General features: G+C 44.3%; 1 protein-coding gene across 1 annotated transcript in view; it reads left to right on the top strand.

The window, feature by feature from the left end:
* Nucleotides 1-21,432, top strand: part of LOC110337749 (liver carboxylesterase 1-like) — a 27,740-nt gene extending 6,308 nt beyond the window's left edge. The window contains exons 4-14 of the mRNA XM_021220809.1: nucleotides 1,420-1,553; nucleotides 5,181-5,334; nucleotides 7,670-7,774; nucleotides 9,025-9,129; nucleotides 10,692-10,730; nucleotides 14,138-14,278; nucleotides 15,942-16,022; nucleotides 16,254-16,401; nucleotides 19,111-19,242; nucleotides 20,619-20,691; nucleotides 21,052-21,432. Of these exons, the coding sequence (XP_021076468.1) occupies nucleotides 1,420-1,553; nucleotides 5,181-5,334; nucleotides 7,670-7,774; nucleotides 9,025-9,129; nucleotides 10,692-10,730; nucleotides 14,138-14,278; nucleotides 15,942-16,022; nucleotides 16,254-16,401; nucleotides 19,111-19,242; nucleotides 20,619-20,691; nucleotides 21,052-21,229 (1,290 nt within the window). The 3' untranslated portion in view covers nucleotides 21,230-21,432. The remainder of the gene's footprint in view (nucleotides 1-1,419; nucleotides 1,554-5,180; nucleotides 5,335-7,669; nucleotides 7,775-9,024; nucleotides 9,130-10,691; nucleotides 10,731-14,137; nucleotides 14,279-15,941; nucleotides 16,023-16,253; nucleotides 16,402-19,110; nucleotides 19,243-20,618; nucleotides 20,692-21,051) is intronic.
* Nucleotides 21,433-21,996: the final 564 nt, after the last annotated feature.

Raw genomic sequence — 21,996 nt, 5'->3', positions numbered from 1 at the left:
TCACAGGATAGAGGATGGGGCAGGCTGCTAGTTCCAGGTCACAGGATAGAGGATGGGGCAGGCTGCTAGTTCCAGGTCACAGGATAGAGGATGGGCAGGCTACTAGTTGCAGGCCACAGGATATAGGTGAGCATCTGGAGGTGGTGACCCTTTGGACAGAAGATAAGATGTAGTTAGTAGGTTCTTCAGTATGTCATTGCCCACCAGCCTTTACTGCTCTTCACTCTGAGATGATCTTGCTTCAGACCTTCCCTCAAGGTGGCAGGGAACCCAAGGGAAGAAGAAACAAGGAATATGGGAGGCTAAAGGCAGGAAATGCTTCAGCTATGAGCACAAGTCCTAGAGCATAGGGTCTGGATTAATCCTGGATGTGCTTTTCAGAAGATGAGAGATTGGGCTATTTTTTACTTCCTCAGCATCTGATTCTTCAGATCGGTACAGTTCCATGTGCACCCACAGAAGTGACTCTCATGATATGCTTCAGTTCTGAATGAGCTCACACAAGGTAGCAAGAACATCTGCCTTCTGTCCTAGTTGCCTGACTGCTAACTCACTAAGATGTTGCTGAGGGCAACAGGAGTTAGGAATTCAATGTGTTGGCTCTGAGTCAAGTCTTACCTCTGTCTCTCATGCTCTGTGGAACTTCAAGCAGATTGCCTGTTACATGAATAGGTTATTTTTAAATACTTTAAACAGTAATTAGCTTATAGTTTGTTAGTTCTTTTATTAGCAACATTATAGTATTTTATCCTTTCGGTTCTTCCTTGCGGTGTGATCTGCAGGAGCCATTAATCAGAAATTGCACTTCCTTCGCTCCTGACTCTTAATCTTTATGGCAGTGCCTGGTGAGTCATAGGCTCTCGGGTAAAGTCAATGTATAAAGATTCCTTGGAAATGCAGTTGGTAGTTAGGTTTGGGACATGAGAGGCTTGAGGAAACACCTTAGCAAGAGGTACTATTGGGGACATGTGTATTTCTTGAGATAATATTTCAGTCACAGGGAAGGTTAATTCACCACTGAACTGAGATGTTATGTCCAGACATGAGAGGGGTGGTGTGTTGTGGAGAAAATAATATCTGTGGTTTTTGCTGGTACATAATGACATTCACAGTTGGAAGATCTAATGAACGACATGGTCTTGAGAGAAGAGGAAGAGAAATAAGTAACTAGGCTGTCTTGAGTGGGATTGTGGTGATCTGAGACCAAGCTTAGGGAGTTAGGAAGGCTACATACATACATACATACACACACACACACACACACACACACACACACACACACACACACACCTTTTGTAGTCACAATGGGCATTCATAGGCTTTAGATTATGGCTTCCTTAATCATAACCAAGAAATAATTCAGTCATCAAGTGTTCTTTCTCTACTTCTAACCTGCATGGTTCCTCGCTGCCTGTCCAGGTGATGGTATGGGTCCATGGAGGTGGTTTACTCTCTGGTGGAGCATCAACTTTTGATGGACTGGCCCTGTCTACCCGTGAAAATGTCGTGGTGGTAGTCATCCAGTACCGTCTGGGCATCTGGGGCTTCCTCAGGTAAGATGGTGGACCCTTTTCAGATTGCATTAACATTCACTTGTGAGGACATTAGGGCTCATCCCTGGTCATTCCACCCTCTGAGAGATCTGTGATGAGCTCCTTAAATTGTCTGTTTCTCCTCAACCACACTTGTGCTCTGGGCTTCTGTACTTACATGTTCTCTCTTCCTGGAAGACCTGCTTTTAAACTCATTCATCTTTCAAAGCCTAGCAGCCATTTAAACAGCTCTGAGACACGCATCTCCTCTCACTAGTGCCACCCGGCACACTAAATTCCCGACAACAATCAACTGTGCAGCAAAGAAGTTCAGTGTCCCACATCTCCTGGGACAGGAGGTACAAAAGAATTTGGAGAATGCTTTAATGTTAAAAACTGAGTGTCTGGGGTTGGTGGAAGCTGTCCAAGGATCTGACTCCAGGGAACAGGTTCCCTGGAATGTGTTTGGGTGCACATAGCTCACTTCCTCCTTAGCATCTGGCAAATGCGGGAGTCCAGGCTAGAGTCTCTCTGTCAGATCTGTGAGGTCAGGACCAGATTCCCTGTGTCAAAACTCTGAGAGGCCTTTCTGCATATTCCTGACCTGAAGCAAACAGACCTGAGAAGGTTGCTAAGTAGTCCTGCTGAACTCCAGCTGCCGATGGGGGGACTGGAGCTGGAAGATGGCTGTGGTCTGTCTCTCAGCAGGAACTCACCGTCCTCTCAAGGCGCCATGTCTCTTTCACCCCAATTCTGTTTCTCTGCTTTCCATTTCAGTAAGCCTGCCAAAAGTAGTCCCTCCATCTCCTCTCTCTCTTTTCTCTCCTTCTCTCCTTCCCCCATGCCTGGCAGCCTGTGCTTGCTGAGGCCACCAGTGATCTCTACCCTCCCTTGAACAACTTCTTGACCCTATCAGTAACAGCTGGGTGAGCGCACATGCTTCTAATGGCTTCTTTTCTCTGACCTTTGGCTGTTTGCACCTCCGTGGCTGCTCATGATCCTTGCTTCTTACCTCCACATCCTCAGGCCTCTGTGTGTCTCCTCCTCCCTGTCCAGTAATTCCCAGCATTCCCCACTCTGGTGGTTTGAATGAGAAGTAGCTCTCGTATTTGAACATTTGATCCCTGGTTAGTGGAAGTATTTTGGGAAGGGATAATTGGTCTAGTCTTGTTGGAGGACACATGTCACTGGGGGATAGGTTTTGAGGTTACAAAAACCCATGACCCCCTCATCTCCTTCTCCCTCTCCCTCTCCCTCTCCCTCTTTCTCACCCTCTCCCTCTGTTCCTCTTCCTCCCTCCTCCTCCACTCTCTCTGTGTGTATGTGTGTGTCCCTGATGCTTGTGGATATGATGTAAGCTCTCAACTACTGCTCCAGTGTCCTGCCTGCCTGCCTGCCTGCCTGCCTGCCTGCCTGCCTGCCTGCTATCATCCTTCCCACCATGATAGGAACTGGCTTTCTGAAACAGTTGTAAGCACTCCCCCAATTATATTTTTCTTTTATAAGATGCCTTGGTCATGGCATCTCGTCACAGGAATAGAGCAGGAACTAAGACACCCTCCTCTCCTCTGAAGCCAATGCCATCTTTACCTATCTCCTCATGTTTCCTGGGATGTCTACTTAGGCCTTCCCTACTTCATGGAGACAGCGTGAACTCTTGACAACTACCTAGACGACGAAATCTCTCTTCCTGTTTCCCTAAGGGCCCCAATTGTCCTAGGTTTTATACTTTTGATTGCTCATAGTAAGATCCTTATGAAAGTCTAGATTCTGCTTTATTTCATACTACACACTTATGTGGCCAGCAAACCTTTCTAGCTCTACCTTTCAAATACAGAGCCCAGCTACTCATCAATTCTTGACTCCTACAAACATCCAAGTTCTGTGTCTCTGGCCTATGTTGCTATAGTGAACATTTAGTTTTTCTCATTGCTTCTAATGCAGTGACTATTCTGTATTAGGACATGTCTCCCTCCAAAGAGGGCTCCCACCTTTCTAACAAGTGTCTTTGTAGCTCATATGATTGAAGATTCTGCCAGTTAGGAGCAAAATCTTGAGATGACATAGGGTAGAACTTCCAAGGAACAGTCTTAAATTCATCCCTTGAAGTCATCACATCTTGGAAGGCATCTGGGCCGGTGATGGGTGGTCTCAAACCTTTTGCCTTTTACCCTGATGATCAGCCTCCTGCCAGTCTCTTTAGCAGGTGATCTCTTGGCGATACCCCTAAGTGCTTTCTCCTCTGTCCCTTCTCTAACCACACCCTAATATTTCTAGACTGCTTAACTTTGCTCTTTAGTCCCACTGAAAATATCCAGCAGCCAATAATGTCCACACCACGTCCTGAAGGCTTTGCTGTTTAGAAAATATTTACACCATGTAAAGTGCTCCATCAGCCTTAGTGTTAGCCTCCCGTAAAGCTTTAGAGCATGGGTTTAGGTCATCACCAAGTTCTCTGTGAAGACGTTCAGAGTAGCCTTTATTATAATCAGAGATTGTATTCATTTGCAATTACTCCCCTAACCTCCTTGTCACCTGAGTCATCTATAGCACCCCAAATACAGCACTTCAAGATGACTAGCCCACAGCCGGGCAGTGGTGATGCATGCCTTTAATCCCAGCACTTGGGAGGCAGAGGCAGGTGGATTTCTGAGTTCAAGGCCAGCCTGGTCTACAGAGTGAGTTCCAGGACAGCCANTCTACAGAGTGAGTTCCAGGACAGCCAGGGCTACACAAAGAAACCCTGTCTCAANAAACCAAAAAAAGAAAAGAAAAGAAAAGAAAAGAAAAGAAAAGAAAAGAAAAGAAAAGAAAAGAAAAGAAAAGAAAAGAAAAGAAAAGAAAAGAAAAGATGACTAGCTCACTCCTCCAAATCCTTCACATTTTCCCCAAAACCACTTTCACATATTCTAGTACAGTTATATCAGTGGACCAATTAATTCTTTGGGATCAATTTTCTGTATTAGGCTATTTTCCATGGGTATAACAAATATCCGAAGCTCAGTATTTTGTAAAATATAAAGTTAGACTACAGAGATAGCTCAGTGGTTAAGAGTAAATATTAATCTTGCAATCAAATTCAATTCCTAGCACCCACACAGAACAGCTGACAATTGTCTATGACTCTAGCTCCAGGGGGATCCCATGCTTCTGGCTTCTGGCTATCACCAGTGTCCTCACATGCACAGATTCCTGCACAGACACACATAACTAAAAGTAAAATAAATGTAAATTTTTAAATGAGATGCATTTATCACAGGGCTTCAAAGGCTGAAAGTCCAAACACCATGATTCCAGCTGTGAAACCTCTGGGCTGTGTCACATTGTGGCAGATGATATTGTGACAATGGGGCGTATCAGGAAGCCAGTGAGCAAGTAGGGGGGTCAAGCTTGATCTCTATAACTTTCTCATAAGAACTAACCAGAATGTTTCTAGAACAATCTTCTTTCTAGTACCCTCAATACCTCAGCCACCTAACAATGAACCCTTTGAAGGTTATACCAGTCCCCAGAATTCCGACATTGGAGGCAAAGCTTTTAACATACAAAACAGTGAAGGATAATCTACACCCTAGCCACCGCCAGCTCCTGACCCATCATAGCCCAGCTATAACGTCTCCTGCTCTATCTGTCCCCCTCCCCTTACAGCACAGGGGATGAACACGGCCGAGGGAACTGGGGTCACTTGGACCAGGTGGCTGCACTGCAGTGGGTCCAGAACAACATTGCTAACTTCGGAGGGGACTCAAGCTCTGTGACCCTCTTTGGCGAGTCAGCAGGAGGTGAAAGTGTCTCCGTCCTTGTAAGTATCCCTGGCACCAAGCCCCATGTCTAGGGTTGATGTGGCTGCTGATGCTATTGAAGATCATTCAGTCTCGCCACAGGCAAACTGGCAGACAAGACTTGGATTTAGATTGACTTGTGGTTCAATATCAGACAGTGTAGAACTAAATACCAAGAGCTCCCAAGAAGCTCAGATGGCAGTTTTGTGTCCTGGAGCCACAAGAATGTCCAGCTGAGCCTGTGACCACACTGTTCCTACTCCCCTCTCCTGGTTGAGTTCTCTCTTCTTCCTAGTAACTTTGGTTTTGCAACTCACCTAACTTAGGGTGAATAAAGAGATGCTAATGGTCACTGTTTGGCTGGAAACTTGATTTACTGGTAGAGATTGTTAGCGCTGAAAGCTGATGTTGCCATGTGGCTTGGTCATGCCTAAGAGGGTGGGCAACAGTCTCTACACCTAAGGCATTATGCTTTAAGCGAAGTCAGTGAGAGGAGAGGGGCAGGGAAAGGCAAGATCACAGACAACCTATGATGTGAGTTAACGTGATGGTGTAGAGATGGGGGCACACTGAAGGAAGCTATAGAAATATACCAGGAGCTGTCCAGTAAGATGACCCTCTGGGAGCTGTCCAGGTACCTCAGAGCTGGGTCAATCAGCCTGATTACCTTTTAAACATGTATCAGATTCATAGTGGAGTTTTCACTGGATAATATTTTACATTTTAAAAGATTTAAAAAGAGGGGAAAAAAGATGTCAAAAGAGAAATAAGTCATCCACAGTCCCAGCACCCAGGTGATGTCTCTGTGGCATCTTAATGTCCATTTCTCTTGCCTTTCTCTGACAACCTTATCTCTATCCTGGGCCTCTGTTTACCATCTCCCTACCCCACCTCTTTATCTCTTTTATGTATCACATAATGGTTTAAGAAAAAACTTCCCTCAGTAAACACCATAGCAAACACTCCCTAAAATCTTAAGTGCTTTTCCTTGGGACTTGCTTTTACAATGACATAGTATTCCATGGTAATTATAAAACATTTTTATTACCCAGTATTATAATATTTGAACTTTTTAAGTTGTCCCTTACTTTTATTATCATATACATGGTGAGTTTTGTTTCTTTTGGCCTTATTTAGTTTGTATTTGTTGGGTTTTATAAATGATTTTTCCTACAATGTATTTTGATCAGGTTCTTTGCGCTCCTCCAACTCCTCCCAGATCTCCCCACCTACCCACATGTATTAGTCAGGGTTCTCTAGAGTCACAGAACTTGCAGATAGTCTCTATATAGTAAAGGAATTTATTGATGACTTACAGTCTGCAGTCCAAATCCCAACAATGGTTCAGTAGTAGCTGTGAATGGAAGTCCAAGGATCTAGCAGTTGCTGAGTCCCACACCGCAAGAAGGCNAAAGAGCGAGAGCCAGACTCCCTTCTTCCAATGTCCTTATATGGTCCCCAGCAGAAGGTGTAGCCCAGATTAAAGGTGTGTGCCACCACACCTTTAATCCCAGGTGATCTTGGACTCAGAGATCTCCCTGTCTTAATCTTCTGGATTCAATCACCACTGTGTCTCAAGATCTCCATACCAAGATCCAGNTCAGAAACTTCTATCTCCCAGTCTCCAGATTAGGTTCACTGGTGAGCCTTCCAATTCTGGATTGTAGTTCATTTCAAATATAGTCAAGTTGACAACCAGGAATAGCCACTACACCACACAACTTTATGTTTTGTTTTTTTTTAATGTCTCAAAAGAAACCAAAGCAAACAAAAAACAAAAGCAAAAATACAAAGAAAAAAACAACCAAACAAATAATAAAAAGCACTCACATACGAAAACCATTTTCTTCCTGTGTTGTTAGCCGATTACTCCTGAGCATGGGATCTGCCCTTGAGTGTGTTTGATATACACTTGATATGTACCCAGTGTTACTCCACTGGAGGAAAACTCTCAACTTCTAAATACCGGTCCTTATACCCACAGAGAAGTATAATCCTTACCCCTCATCAAGGAAATGTCTTGAAAATAATTTTACGGATGCTCATGGTCATTTTCTCTGGGACGCTTTCTGAGTATTGGGGACACTGAAATAGATTTTGTAGCTAGGATCTGAAAACCCTTTCTTTCCAGTGTTGTTGATTATCATAATGGGTGCATGCCACATATTCCCAACTCTATCCCTGTCTCTGAAGAAAGCTGGGGAAGCAAGCAGAAGCAGGTAAGGAACTGCCAGTCACATCCAGTGAGAATCAGAATCTGCAGGCAAGTGGTATAGGTGGAGGAAACCTTACAAGATGAGCATGTCAGGGGCCATCTCTCATGAGCATAAACTCTCCTCTTCCTTTCCTTCCCAGGTTTTATCTCCACTGACCAAGAACCTCTTCCAGAGGGCCATTTCTGAGAGTGGCGTGGCCCTCACGCCATGTCTGTTCAGGGAGAATACGAGGCGTGCGGCTGAGGTAGGTCATCAGGGTAGCCCGTTCTGAGCTCTGCAAGAACCTTTAAGGAAACTTCCCATTGAGTTATTCAGGTGATATCCCCCATGTGTTGGAAGAGCATTAGAGACTGCACTCACTCTCTCAATGTCTAACTAAGAAACAGGATCAGAATGCAGAAGCGATGTATTGAGGTCATTGAGTGATCAGGGCCAAGCTGAGACCCAAGCCCAAGACAGTGACCTGCCAGCTCACTGCAATGACCACTGAGCACACTGTCCCAAGTATACCAAGGCAGGCTAGGCTGGATAGAGATCAGTGGCCTCTAATTACATACTTGTCAGAATCTGAGTTCCAGGGCTCTATTTGCAGGCTGTGGATCTGGGATGATTCCACCCTGAGGCCCTGGTAATCTTGCAACCTAGAAAACACCCATTCTAATAAAGGAGATTAAATTTTTTTAGTTGTGTAATCAATGTTAAGATTTCAACAATAAGAAGATGCATAAAGGAAAGAGAGTAACCAAATCCGATGAAATCACAAGAATCCAAAAGGAACAGTTAGGGAGAACAAGACCCTTAAGTAAGAACCAGAAAGATCAGAAAGGAGCAACATATTTACCTGGTGAGCAGAGGATATCCCAAGAAGGAACAGCATGTGCAAATGTGCCATGCAAAGGAGAGTCCTGTGAGGAAGAATGAGGGACCTGGTGTGGACAGAGCAGACAGAAGGAACAGGGAACAGTCAGCCAAGTGCATCCCACCATCAGCCTCTATTCATCTGTGCCTCCTCCTCCAGCCAGTTTGATTCCAGTCCACATGGGTACCACACCTGCCCTCGGGGTTACAACCTGTCTGTAGGTTCAATGAAAAGGAAGCTTTGTTCTGTGATTTGTGGGGTGGTGGAGGAGTATTTTTGCTTTGACAGTTCTCCTTAACAACAAAATATGAAAGCGAAAGGTCCAATTTGGGATTCTATGCTTCTAGCCACTGTCTCACACTGTCGTTCTTAAAACAGTGGACTTTTAGATGAGCGTATCTATGTTTTCAGAGAAACAGCAGCTAAGCACAAATGTGTGAGTGACTCATGTCACAATTCAATCAGTAACAGGGGCAATGCTGTTCAGCCCACAGCCTTCCCTTGCTGGTCTGGAGCCCTTTCTGCCATCACATCCCAGAACTGGGCTTGAGCTAGCATCCCTTTCTGTGTGTTCATGGGGAGGGGGGGGAAGAGACGATGCCCTTTATCTCTGCTGCTCCCTGTGATCGCTGCAGCAAGTTGCCATTGCTACGGGGTGTGCGGCCACTACATCAGCCGACATAGTGCGCTGTCTACGTGAGAAGACAGAGGAGGAGCTCTTGGCAACGACCCTGAAGATGGTAAGTATGGCTAAGTCAGTGCTCCCCACATTTCTGTCCGAAGTGCAGTGCTCCTCATGTCCTGAACAACTACGTGGGGACCTTTCATGGACAGTGTCAGCCCTCTGATACAAGTTAGATGCTTTTACTGTGAAATGATTCAAATACCAAAAAATGTTCAAAAACATTATGTTGAAAAAAATGCATAACAATATCCCAGGGTTCCCAAAACAGTGGTTTTTGCTATTATAATAGGTGAATGTATTATAATAAGTTAAGCATTTTCTATTCACAGGACTGGCAACCATCCTAAATTTTGGAGCTGGAAATACTAAATATGAAAGTTTTCAGAAGTGTTATAATTTGTCTAACAATAGATTAATTGACTTTATGAATAGAACTTTACAAATATTTTTCCTAGTTTCAATCTTTCCCTTAATCTTTCTGTAAGTTTTGAATCAAGAAGGATCAAGAATAGAGATACATATTTAACAATGATAAACTATCAATTATAAGTTAGTAGTGATCTGATTCTAGGATAACCACACATTCATCCATTTCTTCATCTATCTATCCATCTGTCATCTATTTATCCAGTCATTTATCTACCTATTTAAGCACAATGTACTTGCACAAATGCAATATCAGTCTATCTATATTGATTCATTTACCTGTTTTTGACTATTTTAATACCTATGCATCATCCAGCTACTGTTTATTTATACCCCACCATCCATTCCAACCAAACAAGGATATATTTTTATTACCTGCTCATTATTGTTCTATGCATTAGTTCATTCAATTAACCAATATGACTATAGTACACTATATGACCATCCAGCCATTCAGATATCTACCCAGATGAGGTAAGAAGATAGACTGCACATTCATTACACCCAGCTAAGGTGCTTGAAAGAAAGATGACACTAGAAGAGATAACCATGACGCTCTGTTACCACAAGGAAGCTTGTTAGAGCAAACACCCAGAAAACACAGCATCTGGGGTCACATGACCTAGTCCCTTCACTGGAAAGATATGACCTCATTTCTATGAGGTCAGAGAGAAACTTAAAACTTTAAACCCCCTACCTCACACTCTGGCTTTCATTCTTTCTCAGTGCTAGCTGCTGGAGGACGATTCAGGACCCCATAATATCTCCCATTAGCACTAGGCACTGCCTGTTTGCCCTGGTATTTTAGGTTCTCATAAAATGATCAAACTATTGGAAGAAAGCATGATGAGTTTCTAAAGCTTGGAGATAAATACTTCAGTGATTCTTCTTGTAACACAAGAATAAAAAGGCATATAAGGAAAGGTGGGCACACTGTGTCATCTCCAAAGCTAGGGGTCCTCACTCTGGGTCCAAGGGTCTGGAGTGAGGACCCCTAGCTCTTTGCTTGTGCCTATCCATCTTTGTCTTGCTCCACTATCATGTTCTCATGCCCAGTAGAGCTCAGGTCTTCCCACACTGGGCCCAGGCAAGGAGGGACCAGAACTGAGAACTGGACAACTCAGGAGTGTAGCTAAAGGTCAGCTTCTGTGCAGGGCCTCTTGCTCATCACATCTGCTTTTGTCTTCACAGAAATTCTTTGCTCTTGATTTGCTTGGGGACCCCAGAGAGGTAAGGATCTTTGCTTTTCCAATATAGGTGCTAAGTCTTGACACCTTTCAGCTTCAATTAACCACGGAGCAAAGAATTATCCTTGTAAAATACTAGTTAATCTCGGCATGCATGTTACAGAAGCCCAGAGAAGGAAGTCCCTTGCCAGAACAACATAGCCAGAACAATCACAGGCAGAGCTGTGCGTCACAGTACAGGGGTGACTAAGGAGTAGCTCAACCTCCTGGGCTCAGGGATTTCCTTCTCATTTACATTTCCTGTTCACAGTATGGCCCTGTAGGAAGAGACTAGACTAGAACCTTCCATGGAAGGGGCAAAGGTGCTTGGGTAAGGATCTTAGGAGCCTCCATTGAGATGCTCAGGACTGATACACTTGGCTCTCCAGCTCTAGCCCTGTCTTCCCACCTTCTGGCAGTGCCCTTTGACCTGTGACACTTGCTGTGAAAATGTCAAATATTTATAGTCCTGTTCTACGACCTCTCTCTGGGTGTCCTAGCAATCCACTGATTGTCTTGTGAGGATGCTGTGGGGTTCTTTCAGTCATTCGTCAAGGTTTTACAATGAGGCAAGACCTAGCTGTAGAACTGGGATAGAGCAGTGAACAGATGGTACTCCCGACCTTCCTGGAGCCTTCCCAGTCCAAGGGGGATGGATGCATCCAACAGAGTAAATAAAATAGAACGATGTAGACTTAGTTTTTACCAGGATGAACTGATTACGAAATGGAAAGTAGGCAAGGGGATTGGTGGGGACAGAGACCACCCAAGGTGGGCTGGATTCCAGCAAAGATCTCATGGCAAAATTATACCATGACCTCAGCAGAAGGGTGGCTAAAAGCACTTTGTAGCTGGACATATTTTTAGGGATAATTGACAGAGTCTGCTGGGGAAAAATATAGACTAAGAGATAAAGAGAAGAGGAAAGAATGTCCCTCTTCTCTAAGCAAAGGTGGCAATGAACCTTTATGTCATAGCATAGCCGTCTGCATTGCTGAGGCACATGTCTGTCACTGTAGTCCCGCCTGTTGCTCATGCCCCCTCTAAAGATGCTGCCTTCGGGGGACACTCCCTGCCTGTCTTCTGGACTTTTTTCTATTTCCTGTATCTACTTCCTCTCTTGCCTCATGTCATGGAATCATCATATTTACCATTCACAGCACAAGCCAAATTATGCCATCTCCTTTCTTAAACCCAGACCTTGTTTATAGCACAAATCTCCTGGACGGCATCCTTCATTCCCAAAGACCAGGGCCAAGGTCAAATGTGCCTGCTCCATTCAGATTATCTGTTCCCCTGCAGCCTCCTTTATCAGCCCTCCCTGCACTCCACACTTTGTCTAAGGCAGCAATAGTGGCACCCAGAACTTGCTCTCTGGTGTTAGCTAGCATGGATTAGAATTCTGGACCTTTTTGAGTAGGTCTGCTTTGTTTTATTGAGCTTCACACAGCAAGAGCTAGCCAGTCATTAATTCATCATTCATTCAAGGACCTTTGTCCTTGAAACCCTGAGCTTCAGTTTAGGCATCTTCCAGTCCTCTGTCCTCCAAAAGAGAGAAATGCTGTGCATGGAACATGAAGCTAGCAAGATTGCACAAAAAGAGTGTCACAGTGACCCAATTGATAAAATTACCTCTGGCAATGAAAATAACATCTACTATTATTGAGCCTTTCCCAGTACAAGCATTGTGCTGAACATTGCCTGGGTTCAATTGCTTACTTCAAATGGGTCCACAGGTGAGAAAACTATAGAATATGCAGGGATAGTACCGTCCCCAGTGAACAGCTAGTAAATAGCAGAGCCAAGTTTCAGGCCCAGGTAGCCTGACTCCAAAACACCAAGTTCCAAACGTACCAGAGTTCTAGATCTCATGTTTAACCAAACCTACAACCAGCTTCCTTGCAGGTGACGTGTAAACCAGGCTCCATTTAATTTTGTAAATTTTTTTTTATCAAAAGTAAGATATAAAGTTAAGATGCCTATCAATGTGGTATCGCTGATTCCAGTTCCCGTGGCTCTCAGCAAGTATCTTGGAGGCGAGGGCCTCTGATCCCCAGGGAGAGCTCACATTGATATAGAGGCAGATGGATGAAGTTGGTCTATATAAATGACAGATTTTGTGCTTATGTGTTGAGCTATTTGTAAAAATGTGTTTCTAAGTCCTCAGATAAACTCAAGGCACTTGTGCCCACTCCCAGGCAGAGCCTTGAATGTCGGAGTCATATGAGACTCAAATTCCCATCTTGAATCCAAGCAAGGCTGCTCAGGGAACTGCTCCTTCTCCTTGGCTTTACTGTCTTATTTTGCAAACGTTGATGATTCTACTGACTTCTTGTTTTAAAGGGCTCCAGAGAGTAGGGAAGGAGCTACTGCAACTAAACACAGAGGTGCTATACTTTATGAGAACGGTGTCCAATGAGATTAGTTCAGGTTTCAGCCACAGAACGATTGGGTATGGGTTTGGTGACAATGTCAACAAAACATCATTAGATCCACAAGAAGAGCCTTGTCTTCATGTAAGTTGAGGCTATCCCACAAAGTGCTAATATGACACCTATAATGTCTGATGAGGCTTCAGAAAGAGGAGAAAGAAGCTAAATCTATACGTTCATGACATGAGCAAGGATATTAAAAGTGTGTAGTAGACAGTATGACTGTGAAAAGGAAGCCAGAGAAATCTACAGTTATGTCTCTTGGCATCGGGAAAATGTTAAGCCTTTCCTTGAGTCACCCAGTGCAAAGTGATCCACTTCTTTTAAATAACACAGTGCTCCACAGGCTGCAGAAAATCCCACAAATGGCAAGTTATAGTCAAAATGTTAGTATTAGATGTTATCAATCATCACGTGAGAGAGCTAAAAAATGGCTTAGAGATTAAGAGCCCTTGAAACTGCTGCAAGGGACTTGAGTTTGGTTCCTAGGGTCAATGTTGGCTCACCGCCACCTGTAACTCAATCTCCAGGTCATCCAGTGCCTCTTTGACCTCTGTGGGCACACACACTTGCATGCACATGCCCCACACAGACATATGCACATAATTAAAGTCAAAATAAATCTTTAAAAAAATGCATTAATGAATTTCACAGTTCAATTTGGATCCCATCTCTATGGAACTTTATTACACACACACACACACACACACACACACACACACGCACACGCACACGCACACGCACACGCACACGCACACACACACACACACACACACACAAATATTCCAAGAATGTACCGCCTTCTCACCACCTTACCAGTGGTACCTGCAAGAAACTTAGTCACTTTGGGGCCTTGAACTTCTGTCGTCACTGCCCAGGCTCATGTAGTTTGACAGTGTGGGTTTCACCATCAGACAGATAACAAAGGAGACACAGGGGTTCTGTGGACTATGTAACCACACGCTGCCTTGTTCCCCAGAGCTACCCTTTCCTGACCACCGTGATTGATGGAGTGGTGCTGCCAAAGGCACCAGAAGAGATCCTGGCTGAGCAGAGTTTCAACACTGTCCCCTACATAGTGGGCATCAACAAGCAAGAGTTTGGCTGGTTTATTCCAACGGTGAGAAAATAGTGATAAATCATTATCCTAACCCCAAAACTCATCTTTATCTGTACCCAGGACTTCTTCCTTTTCCTTTGAATCCATCGAAGCTGTTTCCATTGTTACAAGTAGACATCTCCATGGAAACAGACTCCAAGATGGTCTAGTCCTGCCCTGGGAAGTGCGGTCCCGGGAGCTCCTCCCTCCACATTCTTTGCCTTTCTCTAAAGAATCCCGACAAGCTCCACATGAGAGATCTGTAACGATGACAACTGCCAACAGTTCTTGTTAGCCCAAAGGCCAGGAAGTGATGGAAGCTGTTCAGATGAAATAACTAAGAATACCCAGAAAGGAGAGGGAGCTGGGAGTTTAGCAGTCAGGCTGGAACACAGTGGCTTCCACCTTCGAGTTGGACTCACATGCCCCATAGATCTCCACACGCACGCTAAGCTGTTTCATTACAAATACTAGAGAAGACTGGTTCTAGTAAAATGGAAAATGTCATACAAAAGGAAATGGGAGTTTTTGTGCAAAAAAAAAAAAAAAAAGTGAAAACTACATATTCAAGTAGAATGATGCCGTTCATTTGGTAGCAAGACTGCATTAGGAAAGAGATAGACTACAGAATTTAACTCAGAGCCCTGCCACTAGTAGTGGGAGAGATTTCAATGCTGTGATGTTCGCCAAGAGCCAGTGTGCTAGGAGGGGTGAGTCCGTGTGACCAGACACAGAACTGTTGGTCCCCACTCATCTACAGAAGAAACGTCCTTCTCTCCACAGAAGGATTCAGATCTGTAAGTTAAAGTTGAGCCTATATAAAAATTAGGGATTTTTTTTTCCATAAAGACCAGAAGGGAAAACCAGAACAATATTCCCATTTTTTTTTTTTTTACTTCAAAGGAACTTTTAAAATTAGAGAAAATTGCCCTCTGGTTCTGGAGGAAACTTTTTTTATTGAGACATTAATACCTGAAGGATCATCTTCAAGATTGGTAAGTGCAAGCATTCTAAGGTAACTGCTTCAGCAGAGGTCAGGGGCAGTATGCTTACTTCCAGGTTTTCTTCTGGCAGCATTGAGCTTCCCCAGTAAGCATGGCAGGGGATGAGTCATACTTCTACAACCATGCTGACGTTGTCTCTGACTGCAGAAGGTTGAACACATCGGCACATGATAAGAGCTCTACAGCTCTCAATAAAGAAATATTTCAAATATTACCAAATGACACAGCCATAATGGTCGCTGGTGGATTCTTCAGTCACATTATTTGGTAGTGGGATGTCTTGTGACCTCTATCCACTAGTTCATGGCTTCTAAATACCTGCTTTTGACTTTCCTCTTACTGCCTGGAAGATCTTGTGTGTATTCCAGCTTTATAACCAAATATACACCCACACCCACACATACTTACAAATACACTTACATACACATCCACACACTACACACGAATGTACACACAGACACAAAGAGTCAGCTTCTGCTAGACATGTTTTAAATCTCTTGTATTCTTTCAGTTTTTTGATAAATCCATCAAGTTAACTACTATTGTCTAATTCACTAGAACCCACGCACATCAATGCCTGCCAACACCTCTATTCTGCATTGGTTTGTTTGATTGGTTAGCTGGGTTGGTTATTTATTAATTCCCAACAACTGACAAATAACTAACCATTCTTTTAACAGATGATGGGCTATCCACTCTCTGAAGGCAAACTGGACCAGAAGTCAGCCACATCTCTCCTGTGGAAGTCCTACCCACTTACGGTAAGTATCAATGGAATCTGCAATGTTGAGATTCAAGGAAGGGCTGAGGGCTCACCCTGAGTTACAGGTCAATTAAATGGTAGAGTAAAAGGGAACTAGAATCTGGAGTTCCCACCACAGAGTATTAGTACGGCATTGAAGATGGTCATAGTTAATCTGCATCTTCTCAACAGGCTGGAAAATATACGTTGCTCATTGCATGGGGGCGGGCTCCTTCTTGGTTTATTTTAGAACATCTCTAAGGAACTGACTCCAGTGGCCACTGAGAAGTATTTGGGAGGATCAGACTGCCCTGAAAAAAAGAAAGACCTCTTTTTAGACATGATGGGAGATGTGTTATTTGCTGTGCCATCTGTGATTGTGGCTCGCTATCACAGAGGTGAGTCTTGGGGGCTGGACAACAGAGGGACTCTCACTCCCAGTATAGTCAAATGTGGAAACTGATGGGGGGGTCAGGACTCAAAGGCTCATTTCCTATGGTCCAGAGGTGGTATGGGGTATATTCTACACTGTTTGCCTTTTACATGAATCTTTATTCCTAGGGACAAGTGCAAGTTGTTAATTTAAGAGTCAATCTCATTAAACACTCCAAGAGAGATAAGGATCTGATATTAGAAAGAGACCAACCTGTGATTCATTACCAAAAATTTGCCTACCGTGGATGGAGGGAGTTGCCGGGGAGTTCATGAAGTCATGCAGAAGACACATCTCAGGGCTATCCCATCTGAGTGGCCGAGGAAGTAGGCATACCCTTCAGCACACACTTGCCATTGGTTGAACGATATTTCAGTGAGTTAATTCCTTGGTTTCTTGACCTGTTGCACACATGGGCATGGCTATCTGTAGCAATAAGCAAAGCCTCGGCCAAAGAGCTTCGGGTGCTGGAGCTAACCTGCCGGCGAACGAGAGGTATGGGCGAGGCATAAGAGCACCTGCTAGGGGCTCCTGGTCTGAATTTACACTGGTGTATATAAAGTGCAACCACTTGGCAAGTTAGGCAGGGTCTGCCAAGAGTCTTAATCAGTAGGAAATAGATAACGGATAGGCAGGCAAGCAGACACACAGTCAGACAGATGAAAGGGGTTTATACTGGGGAAATTAACTTGTGGGATTAAGGCCAAGAATTCTGGGGTCAGAAACAGTTCGGAGACCCTGGGATTCTGGTAAAGTGACGACAGGATTGGAAAGCCTGAGGGCCTGAGAAGCTAATGGTGCTTTTTAGTCTCACCCCAGCAGCCAGAGTTCCTTGAAGAGCCTTGGTGTAAGTCTCAAAATCCAGATGTGAACATCTGGAGTCCTGGGCAGGAGAAGATGCTCCATGAGAGGGTACATCACGTTCTCTCTGGTCTCTTCTCTGTGATGTCCAGCAGGTCAGATGACACCTGTCCATACTGAGAGTGGACCTTCACCCTTTAGCGTACTATGTCATATTCCAGTCTCCCCTAAAGACCCTGCTCACACCCAGAAATAATACTTTATGGTTTGCTCGTAGCCCTTAATCCACTCAAAATGATGCCTAAAAGTAACTGTCAGAGAAACCTGCCCAGGGTCAGAGGGTGCTATAAGGTAGCTTGTGCACAGTCCTAGGGCTGGAGGAAAAGTAGAACACACCACACAGGACCAGAGGGTTCTAGGACATGAGGGAAGAGGGATCAGGGCTCTATTGTCCATACCTGGCCTTTGTCCAGCTCAGTGCATAGATGTGTGAGTACTCTGAGGGCTGAAGTAGGTCTTCTCTGGGACTTCCTAATGTTGTCCCAAGGCTGTGTAGGTAAGATGGAATGTTATAAAGCCTGGACCCACCTAAAAGTGAGAGGTGTTCTTCCAGGTGCCATTTGTGGAGTCTCCCAGGACCCTTTCTTGTTCCTGAATTTTGTTACCCAAGTACCTATGCCCCACTTCCCATTGATGACTCGTTTTATAATTGTACAAATTTTGCTGATCTCATCTCAGTGGTCTTAGGTAAGAGGTTTAAAACCAGTCACACTGACTAAAGGAAATGTTCTCTTCTCTAGCCCGGGGCTCACGGTTCCTTCCGCAGTCATTTCCCTCTCGTAGGTGGCTAGGTTGCTCTTTTTCTCAGCAAATGGTTCGTGATCTTATAGTGATTGCTTATAAAGTGGATCACAGGACCACAAAGGGATGGATACTTGTTCAAAACACCAACTCTTGCTAAACCACAGGACAATGGTGGTGGCTAAGAAGGCAATTTAGTAAAGCCAACTCAGGCTGAGGTGTCATAATTATCTACTATTTAATGGCTAAATATTTAATAACATGAAAAAAAAAAAAACGATTACAGTATGTTGCAAGATGTCTTGGATGCAATTATCCCAGTGTATATAGAGAAGGATATATGCTTAAGCATCAAGGGACTGTCTCAGTGATGGGAACATGAGGAATATTTTTCTTTTTTTTTTCTATGTTTTTCCAGATTCTTACAGAAAGCAAGCAGGGAAAAAAGAGTCAGATTTTTTTTCCACCACTCAGATTGGAGACCTTATTCTTCCATTCAGAAGCACTCTGTGCTGGCCTCTGTGCTGGTCTCTGACCACTTGTACTGAGGTCTCTGGGATGCAAGACGTAGCACATGAGCAGAAATAGTAACTGACGCCATGATCCAGTGGGAGGGAGCAGTGCTGCGTGATCTCGGACATGGCATCTTTGGCGGTGAGAGAGGAAGACAAAGAACAGGAGAAGAGAGGCAAGCTCGCCCTCCCTTCGTGCCTGATGGTCTTAACACTCTCATCCAAGCACGCCTCAAACAACCTCAAGTTCCATGGTTTCACAAAGCCTAAGAGACAAACTGTTCGTGCTCTTCCTAGACTTGCAGTCAATGCTCAGGCGGACAGCTTGGGTGTTCAGTAAAAAAACAAAACAAACACAAAACAAAGCAGTAGCAGCAACAACAACAACAACAACAACAAAACTTGTTTAAATCCCAGCTCCACCAACAGCAGCCCCAAGCACCAGGCAGGTTCCTAGGATCCCCTACAGCTGTGTTTCCCTCCTAGCTGTGGATTTTTGAGGTCTTTATGCCACCCATGTGTATCTGGAAGTATGCATACCTGAATCCATGTCTTCTCAGATGCTGGAGCCCCCACCTACATGTATGAGTTTAAGTATTGCCCAAGCTTCGTGTCCAACATGAGACCCAAGACGGTGATAGCAGACCATGGAGATGAAGTTTACTCCGTTTGGGGGACACCATTTTTAAAAGGTAATGGCTCACTGTTGGCTTGAACTTCAAGTTAAGAGCCCTGGGGTCTAGTCCTGGTTTGGTGGCCTTAAGCAAGTGTCTGTCCTCCTAACCCTAGTTTCCTAACAGGACCATGTCATTTATTTTATACATTTCTGTGTCAAGATACCTGCACAAGGGCAACATAAGGAGAAAGGGTTTGTTCACACAGTTTCACAGGGTCAGGGCAGTGAGGGAAACATGGTGGCAGAGCCATTAGGTTGGCTGGTCACACTGCACTCGCGGTTAGGAATCAGATAGGAACTAGGAAGTGGGTCTAAGGTGGATCTAGGCTTGCCCACAGTGAACTGCTCCCTCCAAGTTTCTATCTCCTGAAAGTTCCACAACCTTCCCAGTCAGGGCCCCCAGTTGGAGACCTAGTATCCCAACACATGAGCATACTGGGGACATTTCATGTTCAAGCAACAAAGAGAGAGCTACATCAAGCAGTCTGTTGTTCCCCCTCCTCTAACAGGCATAAAGGAAACTGTACCCCAGCCAAAGTAGTGATCCAGACCGTGATGTCACTAAGACAGGCGGTGGGTAACCTGCAGGCCTCTGCCTCAGGCAAGAATACCACTGTTTGAATTTCTAATCCCAGGAGCAAACATTATGTGATAGAAGAAACAATTAGTGCTGGTGTTAAGCTTGGGTGGGGTCTAATATATATCTTCCCGTATCTCTGCCTACATGTCAAATATCAAAATTTTATATATGTATATAGTTAAATATTATGTTTATATAATATACTAAATATAATCATATATTATATATTTTATATATTAAATATATATTTAACACATATTGAATATAATATAAATATGATATATTTAATATATAATAACATAATATTAAGAAAAAGCTTCTCAAAAACATCTTTGGCATCATGACTCTCAGGATGTGTAGGTGACCTGTGACCCATATCATGGCTATTCCTAGCACACCAGTATCTGTGGGTGACTCCAAAATAGGTGAATCCTTAGAACACTAATAGTTCTGATATATTTCAGAATCTATTAAAATGAGAACATGTGAAAAGATCCAGAAATCAGCAACTTATGAGGCAGAGGAAACACTGGGGTTTGGCATTGTGGCATTGAGTAGAGAGCCAAGAGCAGATGACCATGAGAAACAAAGGCAGCCCACTCATGAGTGAACTTCATGCCCATTTGTGAGTCCTAGATAGTCCAAGCTTAAACAGAACACTCAGCCTAACTCTTCTGCAAACGCAGATCCCCACGCAGCAGGTATGTGGTAAGAGTGAAGACTGCATTTGTGAACACTCCCAACTGATGCTAACACTGCCCATGGACCACGCCATGAGCAGGAAAGGACTCCTCTTGTCTTCTTCCCCGCAGAGGGTGCCTCAGAGGAGGAGGTCAACCTAAGCACCATGATGATGAAGTTTTGGGGCAATTTTGCTCGAAATGGGTGAGGCCAGTGAAAAATACAGTACAGGTTTGGTGGGTGATGTGGGGGTACTGGGGGTACTCCTGATGGTGGGTGATGTGGGGGTACTGGAAGCACTCCTGATGGGTGATGTGGGGGTGCTGGGGATACTCCTGATGGGAAGGGGCAGTTTCTAAAGTCTAGACAACCAAAGCAATGGCTGTAATGTTCTAACTATGAGAATTCTCTAAGAATGGGCAGACTGCCCTGAAGAAGGTGAATAGGTGTCTTGGGCTGTGTGGACTCTTGGCAATGTATACACCAAGGAATTCCTAAAAACCCTCAGAGAAACCTGAGGACCACAGAGCAGTCTTTCAAAGCTCTATTTGATTCTGTTCTCAGGAACCCAAATGGGGAGGGACTGCCACACTGGCCAGAGTATGGCGAAAAGGAAAATTACCTTCAGATCGGAGCCACCACCCAGCAAGCCCAGAAACTCAAGGACAAGGAAGTAGCTTTCTGGACCAGCCTCCGGGCCATGGAGGCAGAGGAAGCAACCAAGGGAGGCACTCAGAAATGAAGTAGCAGCAGTTCAACCCTGGAAGCCATTAGCAGCCTGGCCAATGCTGTTCCACAGAAGGTGTCTACAGCCCGGAGAGCTTTCTTATCCCAGAGGCTGAAGAAGTGTGTTGAAAGTAGGCAGATGCCAGTGAAGAGAAATGTTTGTAGCTGTGGTTTGAGTTTGCAAAATAAATCAAAAAAATTTTTTGGAGGGGTACCAAATCAGTGTCTGTGTTTTGAACTACAGATTAGCCCTTCTTTGCCAGAGAGAGGTAAAGAGAAATAACCATCAGCGGAGAGACTGCCCCTCGTAGGAATGGCTTGGCCTGCATACATGCCGAATCCCAGCATGCTTGGAGGTACTAATGGGGACTTTGGATGTATCTGAATCACACTCAACAATGGGACATGGGAAGCCAGGGCATCACAGAATAACAGTGTACACGTAAGTGTTCTGGGAAGCTGTGTTTTCCTCTAGTCTTGACCCCAGGAGCAATCTCTGTTTTTATAGTCCCCAAAAAGAATAATTCAGGCGGGACCCAAGGGTAGATCAAGTAGTCAAGAGTTTAATCACAACAAACAATGAAACAAGAATACACTCTTCAGCAAAAGTATGAGCTGAGCGGAGAAACAATGACCCAGTCCCAGCAGACTTGGGGCTCCTATCTCTCCTCTACCCACTTTCCCTCTTTCTTGCTTCCTCAAGTATGGGCGTTTTCAGGAAGGGGGTGTTTTCTTCTTGGAAGTACATTCTGCCAGGATTCAGACTGTTGTGTGTCACTATAT

This window comes from Mus pahari, chromosome 20 (genome assembly GCF_900095145.1).
Source record: "Mus pahari chromosome 20, PAHARI_EIJ_v1.1, whole genome shotgun sequence".
In the NCBI taxonomy this organism is placed as follows: domain Eukaryota; kingdom Metazoa; phylum Chordata; class Mammalia; order Rodentia; family Muridae; genus Mus; species Mus pahari.
Note: the sequence above shows the minus strand (reverse complement) of the source record. Positions and strands in the feature narration are given on the sequence as shown.